This window comes from Mustela erminea, chromosome 19 (genome assembly GCF_009829155.1).
Source record: "Mustela erminea isolate mMusErm1 chromosome 19, mMusErm1.Pri, whole genome shotgun sequence".
NCBI lineage: Eukaryota > Metazoa > Chordata > Mammalia > Carnivora > Mustelidae > Mustela > Mustela erminea.
In genome coordinates, this window is record NC_045632.1 from 19,114,939 (window position 1) to 19,128,114 (window position 13,176).

Genomic DNA, 13,176 nt, shown 5'->3' on the forward strand with positions numbered 1-13,176 from the left:
AACCAACTAAGCCACCCAGGCTCCCCTTTTCTAAGACTTTGATGGGATTTTTCTGTCTCACTCTTTAAATATGTAAGTTTTTAAGTTATCTAAAGTTAATTTTGAAGCATGTTATAAGAGATCCAACAGTTCTATTTCCCCAAATATTCAATCAATTGATCCAACACCATTTCATTTATGAAATAATCCTGATTTCTTCATTTATTTGCAAGTGATAAAAACCCAGGATTATGTCTGGCCTTCCTTTGAGAGTCCATTTATCTGCCCGTGATATGTATGTTTTAGTATTCCATAGGGCTTGCTACCCACAATTACTCTACTTTTTAAAAATTTTATTCAGCTATTCTTGTTTATTTTTCCAAATAAAAATGACATCTAAATAAGCCATTTAACTGTAGTTTTTGAGCTCGGTTTTTCTTATTCAACATAATTCCCTCGAGATTCTTCCAAAACATTGCACACACCAATAGTCTGTGCCCTTTGTTGCTGACTAGTATTCAGTGTGTGAGTGTGACACACTTTATCTATTCCCCACTTGAAGGACACTTAGGTTGTCCTTGTTTTGATAAACTGAAATCTGAACAAAGCTACTACCAACATTTCAGTTTTTTATGTAAACATAAAGTTTATTTTTCTTGAGTGTACACTTGGAGAGAAGTTTCCAGATCATATGGCAAATGTAAGGTCAATTTTATAAGAATAAAGTACTCTTTGGTTTGCCTCCCTCTCTGATAAGGTAGGTAAAGCATTATAGATCTTATGTCAATGATACCTCAGTAAAAAACAATTTTTAAAAAATACTTTTTTCTTCAAAAAAAATCCTCTTGGTATTTTCATTAAGATTATAATAAACGGGGGTGCCTGTGTTGCTCAGTGGGTTAAGCCTCTGCCTTCGGCTCAGGTCATGATCTCTGGGTCCTGGGATCGAGCCCCGCATCGGGTTCTCTGCTCAGCAGGGAGCCTGCTCCCCCCCCACACTCTGCCTGCCTCTCTGCCTACTTGTATCTCTCTCTCTCTGTCAAATAAATAAATAAAATCTTTTAAGAAAGAAAGAAAGAAAGAAAGAAGGAAAGGCTGGGCTTCTCAGAAGACATCCACCTAAGAAACATAAAAGGGCGGCTGCCCCTTGGAGACAGAGAGGCTTGCAATAAGCCTCCTCAGGTTATGACGCTAGAGTCCACCCTCTAGTGACCAGGGTGACATTTAAGGAGCTAAACGTTCTGCAACTGGGCAAGCACCAGACTCAGCCACAGGCTACGTGGGCAACATTCTGACCCATCCAGAGTGGTCAATCCTGGGGTTACATATGTGTCATTTAGTCTGAACACAGAATCCCCTTTACAGATGAGAGACTCGCCCGAGAAAGACAAATCCACTCACACTCACTCCTGATTCGGCCCAACTCCAGTCCCCACGCTCTTGATGACCGCGTGTGTCACCCGCCTTGGCCGTGTCCCGGGACCCCCTGCCAGGCCTCGCACGCTCTCTGCAGAGCACACAGACACAGGGCACGCTGAGCTAAGCTGCAGTTACTTTATTACAGCGAGCCTGAGAGAGACTGACAGAGGTGAGGACCGGTGTCGGGATTCCAGCTTCACGTGTGAAGAACAGAGCCCAGACTGGGCATCCGGGGCAAAGATTCATCTCCCCAAAGAGGCCACAGCATCCTTCAGTGGGGCCACGGCTTCCAAGAGGCACTGGCTGCTGGTGGTGATGGAAATCTGGGAGAGAGTAAGACGAGGGTGTACAGAAGACCTGAGCACCAGGCAGAGTGATTCGTCCTCCCGGGATCACCCCACGACCCATCCTCGGGGTGAGCCCATCCTCAGCTCCAGCCCCAGCAAGAGCATCCGGCCCCCAGACGGATGGCTGGAAAGGGAGCTGCTATCTGTCAGAACGGGATAAAGAGGACTCTTTATCTTTACATACACAGATGTCAGGAGGGAGTCTGAACCCCCAGTGAGGGAGGCCAGAGGTTCAGGAGGTTGTGATGGAGGCTGGGCCTGAGCGAGGAGCAAGGGGGCTGAGGCTGGGTCGAGACCTCCTGCCCCTGCCTGGCATGTGGCAGGTGTGGGGCGGTGGGGGGTAGGGGGTGTGGATGCCAAGTCGGTGAGCGGTCTCCTGGGCCCTGTGCGCTTCTGTGAACCCAGCACATTCTGCTTCTTCACAAACCTCGCCTTTGGCAGAATCGGCACTTCGGGAAAGACCGAGGGAGACACAGACTGATCCAAATCTACCTAACGGAGCAACCAGAACAATGATGGAGAAAGACCGCTCCTCAGGGCTGCGCTGACCAGCCCCTGGGAGCGGCTGCCTCAGGGGCCCAGGCCTGAAACAACGAGGGCCCCCTCCCCGCTTCAGGCCCCGAGATGAGGCAGATGGAAGCGGGACTTAGAGCCAAAGAACAGCCAGCGAGGAGAGCAGCGAAATGGGCCGAAAACCAGAAGCCTCCCAAGCCAGGGAGCCCCTTCCTAAGAAGAGAGTCCAAGGGCAGGTGGTTGGGTTTCAACATTCCGGGAACAGAGCTGAGCGCGCTCCCACAGCTGCGGGAGCGGAAGGAAGGACCCTTGCCTTCCTGCCTGGGGTGGCTCAGACCTTAAGCGTCTGCCTTGGGCTCAGGTCATGATCCCAGGGTCCTGGGTTCGAGCCCCACATCGGGCTCTCTGCTCAGCGGGGAGCCTGCTTCTCCCTCTCCTACTCCCCCTGCTTGTGTTCCCTCTCTGGCAGTGTCTCTCTCTGTCAAATAAATAAAGAAAATCTTCAAAAAATCAAATCAAATGAAATCAAATCCTACTCCTGCAGTGCTGGCTCCTGTAAAGTAGGGGGAAAAAATCACGTGTCAACACACTTTCTGTGTTGCACGGATATCAGTGCCTGATTTTCCAGCTGTGTGTAAATTGGCATGAAAGGGACACATGTGGTAGAAGAGGCTGGTGTGCAGGCGGCGGGCGGCTGCGTGTTCTGTGTGCCGTAGGGCAGAGTTTTCAAGCATCATAGCTCTTATCCATCCTGTGGCCCCTGACTGTGCCTTTTGTCTGTCTGTGCGACGTTACAATACACTGCCTGCGTGTCTTGGGGCGGAGGGGGAGGGGAGGGGAAGGTAAATTACCATGACAGTCAGATCCAAGCCCTTGGCCACGAGTCCCTTCTCATTGTAGCAGTCCTGGATTTTTTCAAAGGCTTCTTTTTCTGGTTCAGTAGCACCTACTGCATCAAGGTTGAAGTCCAGCGGAAACCTCTCTCCAATGGCCAGGGCACCAAAGGTAGAATAAAAAATGGGGCAAGATTTCACTGAAGACACAAACAGAAAACACCTCAATGAAAGCATCACCAGGGTAGGAAGCTCCTGTTTCCCCACTCCCAGGACTGCTCACATCCCAGATGGAGAAACCAAGACACTCTCAGCAGAAGGAGACAGCGTGAGGGGCCCTGACTGCTGCCTCGAGACGTACCAGCCTGCCTGCTTCTGACCTTCCGTAAGCCCCACTACCCCCAACGAACTATCCCCTACTTTGTGCACAACTACGGACCCCTCCATCTCCAAAGCTCTCCCTCCACTCTGTGACTGGAAACCTCAGGGGGGCTTATGCAGGACTCCTGGGCAATGACCTCCCAGCTGCCCCGTAACTTTGTCCCTAGAAGCTACTTGGAGATCACCACGGGGGATGAAGGAGTGAGCTAGAGCGGGACAAGGGGCAGGGAAGCTATCTGTCCCTCCTTCCAACTCTCACCCATCTCGATGCCCAGCTCCTGGGTCACCAGCAAGGCCAGCATAAGCAGTGTCCCCTTCATAGTGTCAGCCACCAGAATGTTCTGCTCAGCGCAGCGTTTCTGCGGCTTTATAAACTACTAGCTCCCTGAGCCTCGCCCAGACCCTTCCTAGGTGTTCCAAGGGCCTATGGGCAGGACCTGGCACGTGTGGCTCCCTCAGCCCTTGGGCTGAAAGCCTCCTGGAGAGGATGTGGTTTTTTCCTTTGCCAAAGACCAACTAGAGCTGGCATTTCCAAGTGACTCCATCCCGAGCCAACTGCTCTGTTGTCCCAGCCCCAGCATTGACCCCTGTGGCCTGCGACTCATTCCACCAACCTATCCTGGCTTCGAGTGCATTATACTCCCAATCACATGAGGTGTCAAGGACAAGTCTATGCCACTACAGGTTGACAAAAGATCGGCCAGCCTTTCCTGTGCCTACGTTGAAGTCCTGCAGATACCTATGGGGTGCTGAGCCCAACTAGACCCTCTTGACCACCTTCAGTGCTGCAGGCTCTGGACCGAGCCCCAGGGATGCATGGGCACCATTCTTGGGCCCTGAAGTACACCCTACCAGGGAAGTTTCAGGACTCCTGGCCATTGCAGTGCTCCTCACGGACTGATACCACTCCTAACGTAAGATCATGTCTCCTGTTCCCTTCTTGCCCTTAAAGAAGCAAATTCCTGGCACCTTCTGGACTTCCAGTGGGTCCAGCTTTGGCCCTGTCTCATCCCCTTCATAGGTGAACCTGGTCCCAAGAGGAGCTTGGGCTTAACAGCCCATCCAGAAACACTGGTGAGTAGTTGTAGAGTTGTACAGCTTGTCGCCCATGCCCACCGCGGGCTGGAGCTCTACAGACCAGAGGGCGAGACCAACCAGAGGGGGCACACCATTGGCTTAAACTCCCTCAAGAGTTAAATTCAACCTTCTACTCTAGCAAAGTGGTTTATTGGCACAAACAAGGCGAGACAGTCCATGAAAATTCTGGAAGGAAAGCTCCCCAGGGGCCAAATCTGGAACAATTTAAGCAACCATAGAAATGACATAGCATTAGATGATAACCCAAAGTATAAAATTGTATCTGTGAGTCCATACTGATTAAATAAATGATTTAATAAACAAGTAAATGGAGAAGACACAGATACTCCTCACAGAAGCATTCCAAATAACACACTTAGATACTCTCTCTTCAGGAACCAGAGCTCATTGCCCCGTCCTCCTTTTGAGTAGGCTAGACTTAGAAACTCACTTCTAGAGAGTAGGGAAAGAAGGAAACCATGCAGAAAACTAGCAAACCCAACATGAATCAAACGATCAAGGCCAATACAACCAGTGGTGAGACATACTGATGTCACATATGCCACATGTGATGGCACTTCCCCTCTTTGGTGTCTCCTTCAAAACCCAAGGTCTGAACCCCAATCCAAATTAGAAGAAACAGAGCAGCCAAGTCAGTTTGGTGGACATTCTCTAACACCTGGCCAGTATTCAAGACCATCATGGCCACAACAAACAAGGAGAGACTGAGAAATTGTCACAGATCAGGAGAGAGTGGGGAGACATGACAATCAATGCTGTGTTTAGGATGTGGGTTGGATTCTAGAACACAGAGAGGACATTAATGGACAAATTGGTGGAATCCAAATAAAGTTTGGAGTTTAGTCAGTAGTGGTACACCAATGTCAGCTTCTTGGTTTTGACAAATCTTCACAGCTTTTCTGTAAGTCTAGAATTACTCTGGATAAAAATGAATTAAAAAAAAAAAAAAACCACTTGCATTAGTAAAGGATTGCATATACTGCAAGACCTTGTCCAGAAAGTTCCCCCAACCTCAGCAAATGTCCCCGCCTCTGGAGAGATCTCAGATGGTTTTGTGGCACCCACTGGGGTTGGACGGACATCAGCATCCTGTGTTACTCCAGCACCCCAAACTCTGGCTTCATCACCTCCCAGAGCTGGGGAGAACTTGAAGGAAGAGCCTAGTGAAAGGTAGCAGACCCTGCCCAGGTGTCCCCACCACACTGAAATTCGGTCCCGCAAGCATGTCCACTCAGGGGCCTATGGTGCTCGCCTTCCCAGGCCAACAGGTACCCAAGGAACCTGAGGGACATCTGCAATGGCCTGAGTCTCTCGTGAGATGCCCTCACAGGCATGGCCTCTGGGCATCAGGACTGGAACGGTTCCACGGCAGCCACCTGACAGGGGGAGCTCGGGACTCAACACCCTCTTCGCCAAGAGCAGTTACCGGATGTGAATCCTGTTTGGCATAAGGCTCTGACTGGGGTCAAAAAACGCGTGCCCTCCCTTCAGCTCTGGGCTCCAGTAACCTCTTCTGACCCGATGACTCAGAGTAAAGAAAGGCCAGGCAGGCACTGCCAAAGCGAGCCCAAGCAAAACCGTTCTTGGTGGTCGGCTCCGCAGAAGTAGGGGATGCCTTGCGTTCCTCTAGCGAACATTCGTGAAACACCTGCTATGTGTCCGTGTCCGGGGGACGCAGCACCACACACAGCCGAGCCCCCCCTTCCCCGGAGCTCGTTATACATCTGAGAGGAAGTGAGAGACAATGGATGAGTGCCAGGGAGAGCCAGGGAGGGAGATGAAGTCGGGGAGGGCAGTGGGGCGGGGCCAGGCTCCAAGGGGTCAACCCCGTGGCAAAGTCTCGCTGATATGGTGACGTTTGAAGAGACCTGAGCCATCAGGCCACGTATCATGTTCTTGGAGGAAGAGCCTTGCAGGCAGCGGGGGCAGCTCGAGCCAAGGCCCTGCTGCAGGGGTACAATCTGGAACACCAAGCAGCCGGCCCCGGGCCCGGTCCAGAAGCAGCAGGGCGACCAGGGAGTGGGGACAGAACGGCAGGGAAAGGCCGCGGGCCTACAAGGCACACAGGGACTGTAGGCCGGAGAAGGAGCCTGGCTTTTCCTCGCTTGCACCTCTGGAGACAGAGCGGTGTGGACCGTGTAGAGAAGCTCAAGAGAAAAGGCTGGTGGGGGAAATGCTGTTTCTGAGGCAGACTGAGGCGCCCCCAGAGAAACCAGGTGACAGGGCTTGGTCAGCATGGAGGGGAAGATTCGGGGCTCCAGATACAGACCCCAAGGACTGGCTGAAGGGAGGCCACTGAGCAGGTCAAGGACAGAGACGATGCTGCAGGCAGGGGCTTCCTCGCTGTGAGACCATTAGCTAAGCACTGGGCTTCCTGAAGAATCCCTCAGCTCTGACCAAACTGTCTCTAAGGTCACAGGTAATGAGAGGCTGACATCGGCCATCATTCGGGAGGCCTGATGTGGGAGACTTTTGCCCCTTTTCCCAGTCAACCTAGGAAACTGCAGTTCTGAAACCTCTGGTGTCAGCTGACACTTGGACTGAGCCCTCGGATGGGGAAGAGAGGTCAAGTTTGTGTCCTTTGTTGACTCAGGGACTTAGAGTGTCGCCTACACATACACCTCCTCCCTCGGTGGCCCCCGGGCAAGTCCAGGCTGCAGCCAGGAGAGGCCTGGCCTCCTCTGTGGGCATAAAAGGGCTCCAGGCGGGGCAGGGAGCAGCTGCCACCTACACCATGAAGCTGGCCGGTGCTCTCCTGCTTCTCTGCGCTGCCTTGCTCCTGATCTCAGGCGGAGGTGGGCATCTAGGGCCGCAGGTTCTCCAGGGCTTCTGATACCTTCCCAGGGCAGTTCTGAGCCTGTCGGGGGGAGGAGAGGAGGAATGTGTCCCGGGGAAGGTCCTTCAACAGAGTGTCAGCTTATCTTTGTGTTCCAGATTGTAAAATTTGCTCGTCTGTGAAGCACGATGTCACCCTGTTCATCAAGGGCACCCCTGACGAGTATGTCCAGCAGGTGGCCCAGTACCAAAACGAAACTATAATTTTGGAAAATGCCAGAAGCCTGAAGGAGTGCGTGGATGCGAAATTCACAGAAGATGACAGGACAAATGCTATCAATGTGCTGGTGGGTCCAGCTCTATGTGTCCGTCTCCCTGGCAGATCTGGGGGTCTGCTCGGGGTGGGGTGGGGGGCCACCCATTTTTCTTCTCCACCATCGCCCTTCCCTGGGGATCCAGAAAGAGAAAAGCTTCATGGATGGGGAAGCGGAGAGGGTGGTGTAGGAAAGACTCAGCCCAGCCCTAGGGCTTTCTGGGCCGGCACTGGCTGCTCAAGTGCTGCCCGGCCACCGGTCTGGGAGCTGGCAGGCCCTCCTGTGTCCTTGGCATTGCCTGGCCTCAGTGTCAGACCCTCAGTGCTGGCCTCCCTGACTCCAGCCTCTCCAGCGCGTGAGCCTGGATCTTTATAAACTGTTAGCACGGGGTCCTTCCTGTCTCCCAACATGGGTTCCTTTACTTAAACTCCTCAAGTTCCCTATTCCTTCCCCCCTAAAACCTTCATTTGTCCTCATTCCCGGGGTCCCAGAGTGCCATTCCATGCCTCACATGCCAGGAGAGCAGAGGGAAGGGGAGAGGAGGGGAGGGGAGGGGGAGAAGGAAGGGGAGAAGGCAGCTTCCAAAAGCCCCCTCCGGCCCTTCCCAGGCCTGAGAGGCCCCAAGTGGAAAATCACAGTGAGTCCTCTCTTGGCTCTCCCAAGAGGGGGAAGGAACAGGCTGCTGCTTCAAGCCGCAAGGGTCCGGGGGCAGAAGGACGAAGCAGAGCCGGAGACCCCCAGGGGCCCGTAGGTGCACCTGAGCCTGCCAGGACCTTCTCAGCAGCCTCTTTCCACCCCATCCCACCACCGTGATGCCTCTGCGTCACTCTGCTCCACTGGAGGAAGCTTCTAGGCACACCTGGGGTTCTCTTGTGGTGCAGGAGGTGGGGGGAATCCACCTTTGCTTGCCCCCATCGAAGCTGTCCTCCAAACAAAGCCACAGGCTGGTCCCCGGGGAGTGTCCAGTGCGCCCTCCGGTGCCCCTTGAGGCCTCACCAGGTTTCCTGCCTTTCTCTCTGCAGAATAAAATATACTCCAGTCCTTTGTGTTAACGGAGCCATCGCTGCCAGGAGCCCCATGGATGTCCCTTAACTGATCACCGACTCAGTAATCTCGGCGGCCTGCCCCGTCCAGGGGTCTGATTAGAGGATTCCAGCAATAAAAGCCTTGCAATTTACGGCAGCATTTGCTCCTTGGGCTGGGCTTTGGGGACGGAGGGCTGTCACCTTGGGGACCTCCAGGGCGCCTTCCAGCTGCAGCTAGGTTGGAATGCTGCCCACGTTCTTCCCCCACGGAATGCCACAGGTGGGGACGCGGGTGACAGTAACCAGGAGAGCCAGAGTGTCTGAGCACTTCTGTGCCCCGAGACGCACGGGTGGCACAGGCCGCCTTGCCCCAAGTGACCCCAGCTCCTGGCCTAAGGCCCGCCGCTCTGAACCCCAGGGTCTGGCTGGGGGCTGCTTCTGAGATGGAAAACTGTCCCTGTGCTCACAAGCAGAGCCTAGGGGACACCAGCAGGTTGCGGGGCACAGACTCTTCCCGTCACCCTCGCACAGGTGACTCAGGCTGCGTATCCCGCCCTTCCGCCATTCTACACATTTCAAAGCTCTTGGGCTTTCCTCAGGAGAGCTGGTCTCTGAGGGAGAGGAGCTGGAGGGGTCTTCCAGCGTCAGGGACAGAGACTCACCGTGGCCGCAGCGAGGGCAGGGAGTGACGGTGCCCCCTCCACAGGTGAGACGATGATGAGTGACGGGCACTTTGCTGTCACTGAGACACCATCAGTCTCTCGACCGTCACACACAGAACCCACAGAACCCCCTGGGCATGACTGCCCCACGAGCCATGTCGATGCTGCCCATGTGCCCTGCCTTCTCCCAGCCTGGGGAACCTTCCCTAATCTGGGGCCAAGGTCAAAACTCAAGTGCAGGGGCACCTGGGCGGTTCAGTGGGTGAAGCCTCTGCCTTCAGCTCAGGCCATTGTGTCAGGGTCCTGGGATGAGTCCCACCTCTGGCTCCCCGCTCAGCGGGGAGTCTGCTTCTCCCCCTGCCCCTCCACCCACTTGTGCGTGCGCACGTGCACTCTCTCTCCCTCATAAAATAGATAAAATCTTTTAAAAAGTCAAGTTCAGGTGCCCTTCGAAATCCTGTTCTGTCTGACATCCAAACCTCAGTGGCTTGAAGGGTAAATGTCAGAAACTTGAGGTTCTCAATCTCTGACTGTCACACGACCTTGACTCTGAGATCATAAAAGCCCCACTTTCGTGGAGTCTGACCGAAATTCACCCGAAGCTGAGGCAGATTACCCGCTCCTGGAGACCTCTTCCCTCCGCAAGCACCCGCACCCTCCCTGCCTCACCGTTCACTGGCCGTCCCCACCCCAGGAGCTGCTCTGAGAGCCTGAAGGAGTTTATACCCACAGGGCGACCTTCAAACAACGCCGACCCCAGCCTCCTTGACATCTGGGGGGTCAGCGCTGGGGTGAACCCTGCCCCCTCTGATAAGGTGCCCGGTGGTCTCGAGTCCCAGCTGCCCACGCTGGTGGTTTTTCTCACCTTCCTGTTCCACTTCCCTGAGCTCCTCCCTAAGATCACCTCCCAGATAAACCACCGGCTCCCCAAGTCCTTGCGTCAGGGTCTCCTTTGGTGGCAACACAAGCTGACACACAGCAGCCTACACCCAGCTTCCTGATGGAGAAGGAAAGGCAACCAAGTAGAAGAGTGGAAGACATTTGGTGAAGGCGGCAAGAGGAAAACACTGGAAAAGCCTAAGGAGCGTCTTCCTTACCGAGGCCGTGAGGGGCCAGGCCAGACTACCGTCTTTCAAGAGAGACCCAGAAGGCACAAGAACAAATCAGAAGGCTAACTAACCCGTTGTGGTCAAGGTGCCCAGGAAAAAAATAAAGCAAGGCCCGAGATTACCGGGGAAGGCCCAGACCAAGAGAGATCCTGAAAGGAAGCTCAGAGGAAGAAGGCAAAAGGGGCTGCAGGCGGGTCATTAAAGTCCAGGGAGACACTTGTACGACTGTCCGGTGCAGGACACGACTGTCCGGTGCGGGACACGGTGTGCTCACCGCACCAGCACAGGCTCACAAAACCCCGCACCTCTCAGTAAATGCCATGAAGTGGAAAAAAAAAAAAAACACAGTGAAAAATACATTTCTGGTTCTCTTTCCCTTCTCAAAATCCCATGAAAAAGATAGTAAAAGAATTTAAAAGTATAAGCCCAGGTGGACAAAAGGCACAGTACAGGGCATACCACCAGTCAGTTGAACGTAGCCTGTTTTTCAGAGAATCAGGCACCTGGGGGCTCAGTCGGTTAAGCGTCTGACTTTCAATTTTGGCACAGGTCGTGACCTTCAGGTCATGAGATCGAGCCCCATGTCAGGCTCCGTGTGGGGCATGGAGCCTGCTTAGATTCTCTCTCTCCCTCTGCCCCTCTCCACCCCCACATGTTTTCTCTCTCTCTCAAAAGAAAAAAATTTTTTTAATTAAAAATAACATGTTTTCAGAGAACAGAAAGCAGAAAAAGATATGCTAACTCCAGGCAGAGAAAGCCACATCTACTAAGTAAGGGAAAAGCCAGTTTTTCCTACAGAATTCCAAAGAGGTTTGGGCTTCTGAGACACTGGACAGAGCAGTGGGTAAGAGTAAATAAAGCTGCAAAACCAGAAGGAGGCAAGGGCGGGGGGAAATTTCTATGTGGAACCACTGAAATCTGTAATCTCACGCCCCCATCCGTTTCAGGCACAGAACACCTGCATCGAGGTATACAGTGTCCAAGAAGGAAGCTGGAGAGACAGTATGACGTCATGATTAATGCGTCATGGTTAAGAACTTCACCCGTTCAAAATTGCTTGCATTCAAAAGATAGGTTAGAAAAGCATCACCAGGGGGCGCCTGGGTGGCTCAGTGGATTAAAGCCTCTGCCTTCGGCTCAGGTCATGATCTCAGGGTCCTGGGATTGAGCCCTGCATAGGGCTCTCTGCTCAGCGGGGAGCCTGCTTCCTCCTCTCTCTCTCTGCCTGTCTCTCTGCCTACCTGTGATCTCTGTCTGTCAAATAAATAAATATTAAAAAAAAAAAAAAAGAAAGAAAGAAAAGAAAAGCACCACCAGGGGTGCCTGGGTGGCTCAGTGGGTTAAGCCTCTGCCTTCGGCTTAGGTCACGATCTCAGGGTACTGGGATGGAGTCCCGCATCGGACTCTCTGCTCAGCAGGGAGCCTGCTTCCTCCTCTCTCTCTCTGCCTGCCTCTCTGCCTGCTTGTGATCTCTGTCAAATAAATTTTTAAAATCTTGGAAAAAAAAAAACAGACTTATAGATACAGAAAAGAAACTGCAGTGTTACCAGAGGAAAGGGGTTTGCGAGGACAGATGTAATAGGTGAGGGGGACTGAGAGGTAAAATCTTCCAGTTATAAAATAGATAAGACATAGGGCTATAATGTATAGTGTAGGAATACACTCAGTAACATTATAACAACTTTGTCTGGTGATAGAGTGACTAGACTCGTTGTGGTGGCCATTTTGGAATGTAAATCAGTACCAAATCACCACATTGTACACCAGCAGGTAATACAATACTGGATGTCAATTATTCTTCAATTTTTAAAAATGGAGGGGAATAAAAGGATAGATTTTCATGTGTGATCAAAATTACATTGTTATCAGTTTATTTTTTTTTAAAGATTTTATTTATTTGACAGAGAAAGAGACATACAGAGAGGGAACACAAGCAGGGGGAGTGGGAGAGGGAGAAGCAGTCTTGCACCAGAGCAGGGAACCCAATGTGGGGCTTGATCCCAGGACCCTGGGCTCATATGCTCTGAGCCAAAGGCAGACGCTTAACGACTAAGCCACCCAAGCGCCCTGAGTTGTTATCAGTTTAAAACGGACTCTTATGTCATTAAGAAGTTTTATGTAACCCTCATGGGGCCCACAAAGCAAAATTCTACAGTAGTTACATGAATGACAGAGAGAAAGGGATCAAAGCCTACCACTGCGGAAAATCATCGGTTCACACAGGAAGACAGTAAAAGGGGAAGAGGAAGAAAGGAAAGAAACAAAGAACTACAAAACAGACAAAACAACTAAGAAGGGGCGACTGGGTGGCTCAGTTGGTTAAGTGTCTGATCTCTTGGTTTCGGCACAGGTCATGATCTCATGGGTCCTGAGATGGAGCCCTGCGACAGGCTCCACGCTCAGCCAGGAATCTGCCTGAAATGCTCGCTCTCTGCCCCTCCCCCCACTTGCATACATGCACACACTCTAAAATGAAAGAACTTAAAAAAAAAAAATAAGATGGCATAAGTAAGTCTTGACTTACTCATAATTACTTCAAATGTAAGTTAAATTCTCTTTTCAAAAGGCATTCGGTGGCTGAATTAATTTTCTTTTTAAAGGTACATCTAGAGGAGCACCTGGGAGGCTTAGTCAGCTAAGTGTCTGATTTAGCTCAAGTCATGATCCCAGGATCCTGAGATCGAGTCCCACCTCAGGCTCCTTGGTCAGCAGAGAACCTGC

General features: G+C 52.2%; 2 protein-coding genes across 2 annotated transcripts; one reads left to right on the plus strand and one right to left on the minus strand.

The window, feature by feature from the left end:
- Positions 1-1,519: 1,519 nt before the first annotated feature.
- On the minus strand, positions 1,520-3,835 carry LOC116579781 (major allergen I polypeptide chain 2-like). The gene is made up of 3 exons (XM_032325508.1): positions 3,732-3,835; positions 3,110-3,291; positions 1,520-1,721 (listed from the first exon to the last, which is right to left on the minus strand). Exons 1-3 carry the CDS (start codon positions 3,790-3,792, stop codon positions 1,641-1,643), a joined length of 324 nt encoding a protein of 107 aa, XP_032181399.1. The 5' UTR covers positions 3,793-3,835; the 3' UTR covers positions 1,520-1,640.
- Positions 3,836-7,254: 3,419 nt separating this feature from the next.
- LOC116579894 (major allergen I polypeptide chain 1-like) lies at positions 7,255-8,836 on the plus strand. Its single transcript, XM_032325828.1, has 3 exons — positions 7,255-7,365; positions 7,505-7,692; positions 8,682-8,836. Exons 1-3 carry the CDS (start codon positions 7,305-7,307, stop codon positions 8,709-8,711), a joined length of 279 nt encoding a protein of 92 aa, XP_032181719.1. The 5' UTR covers positions 7,255-7,304; the 3' UTR covers positions 8,712-8,836.
- Positions 8,837-13,176: the final 4,340 nt, after the last annotated feature.

Coding starts and splice junctions, on each gene's coding strand:
- LOC116579781 (XM_032325508.1), bottom strand. CDS start 3,792: ATGAAGGGGACACTGCTTATGCTGGCCTTGCTGGTGACCCAGGAGCTG. Junction 3,292..3,731: donor GGAGCTGGGCATCGAGATGG/GTGAGAGTTGGA, acceptor TTGTGTCTTCAG/TGAAATCTTGCCCCATTTTT. Junction 1,722..3,109: donor GCTTGGATCTGACTGTCATG/GTAATTTACCTT, acceptor ACTCTCTCCCAG/ATTTCCATCACCACCAGCAG.
- LOC116579894 (XM_032325828.1), top strand. CDS start 7,305: ATGAAGCTGGCCGGTGCTCTCCTGCTTCTCTGCGCTGCCTTGCTCCTG. Junction 7,366..7,504: donor GCTCCTGATCTCAGGCGGAG/GTGGGCATCTAG, acceptor TTTGTGTTCCAG/ATTGTAAAATTTGCTCGTCT. Junction 7,693..8,681: donor CAAATGCTATCAATGTGCTG/GTGGGTCCAGCT, acceptor TTCTCTCTGCAG/AATAAAATATACTCCAGTCC.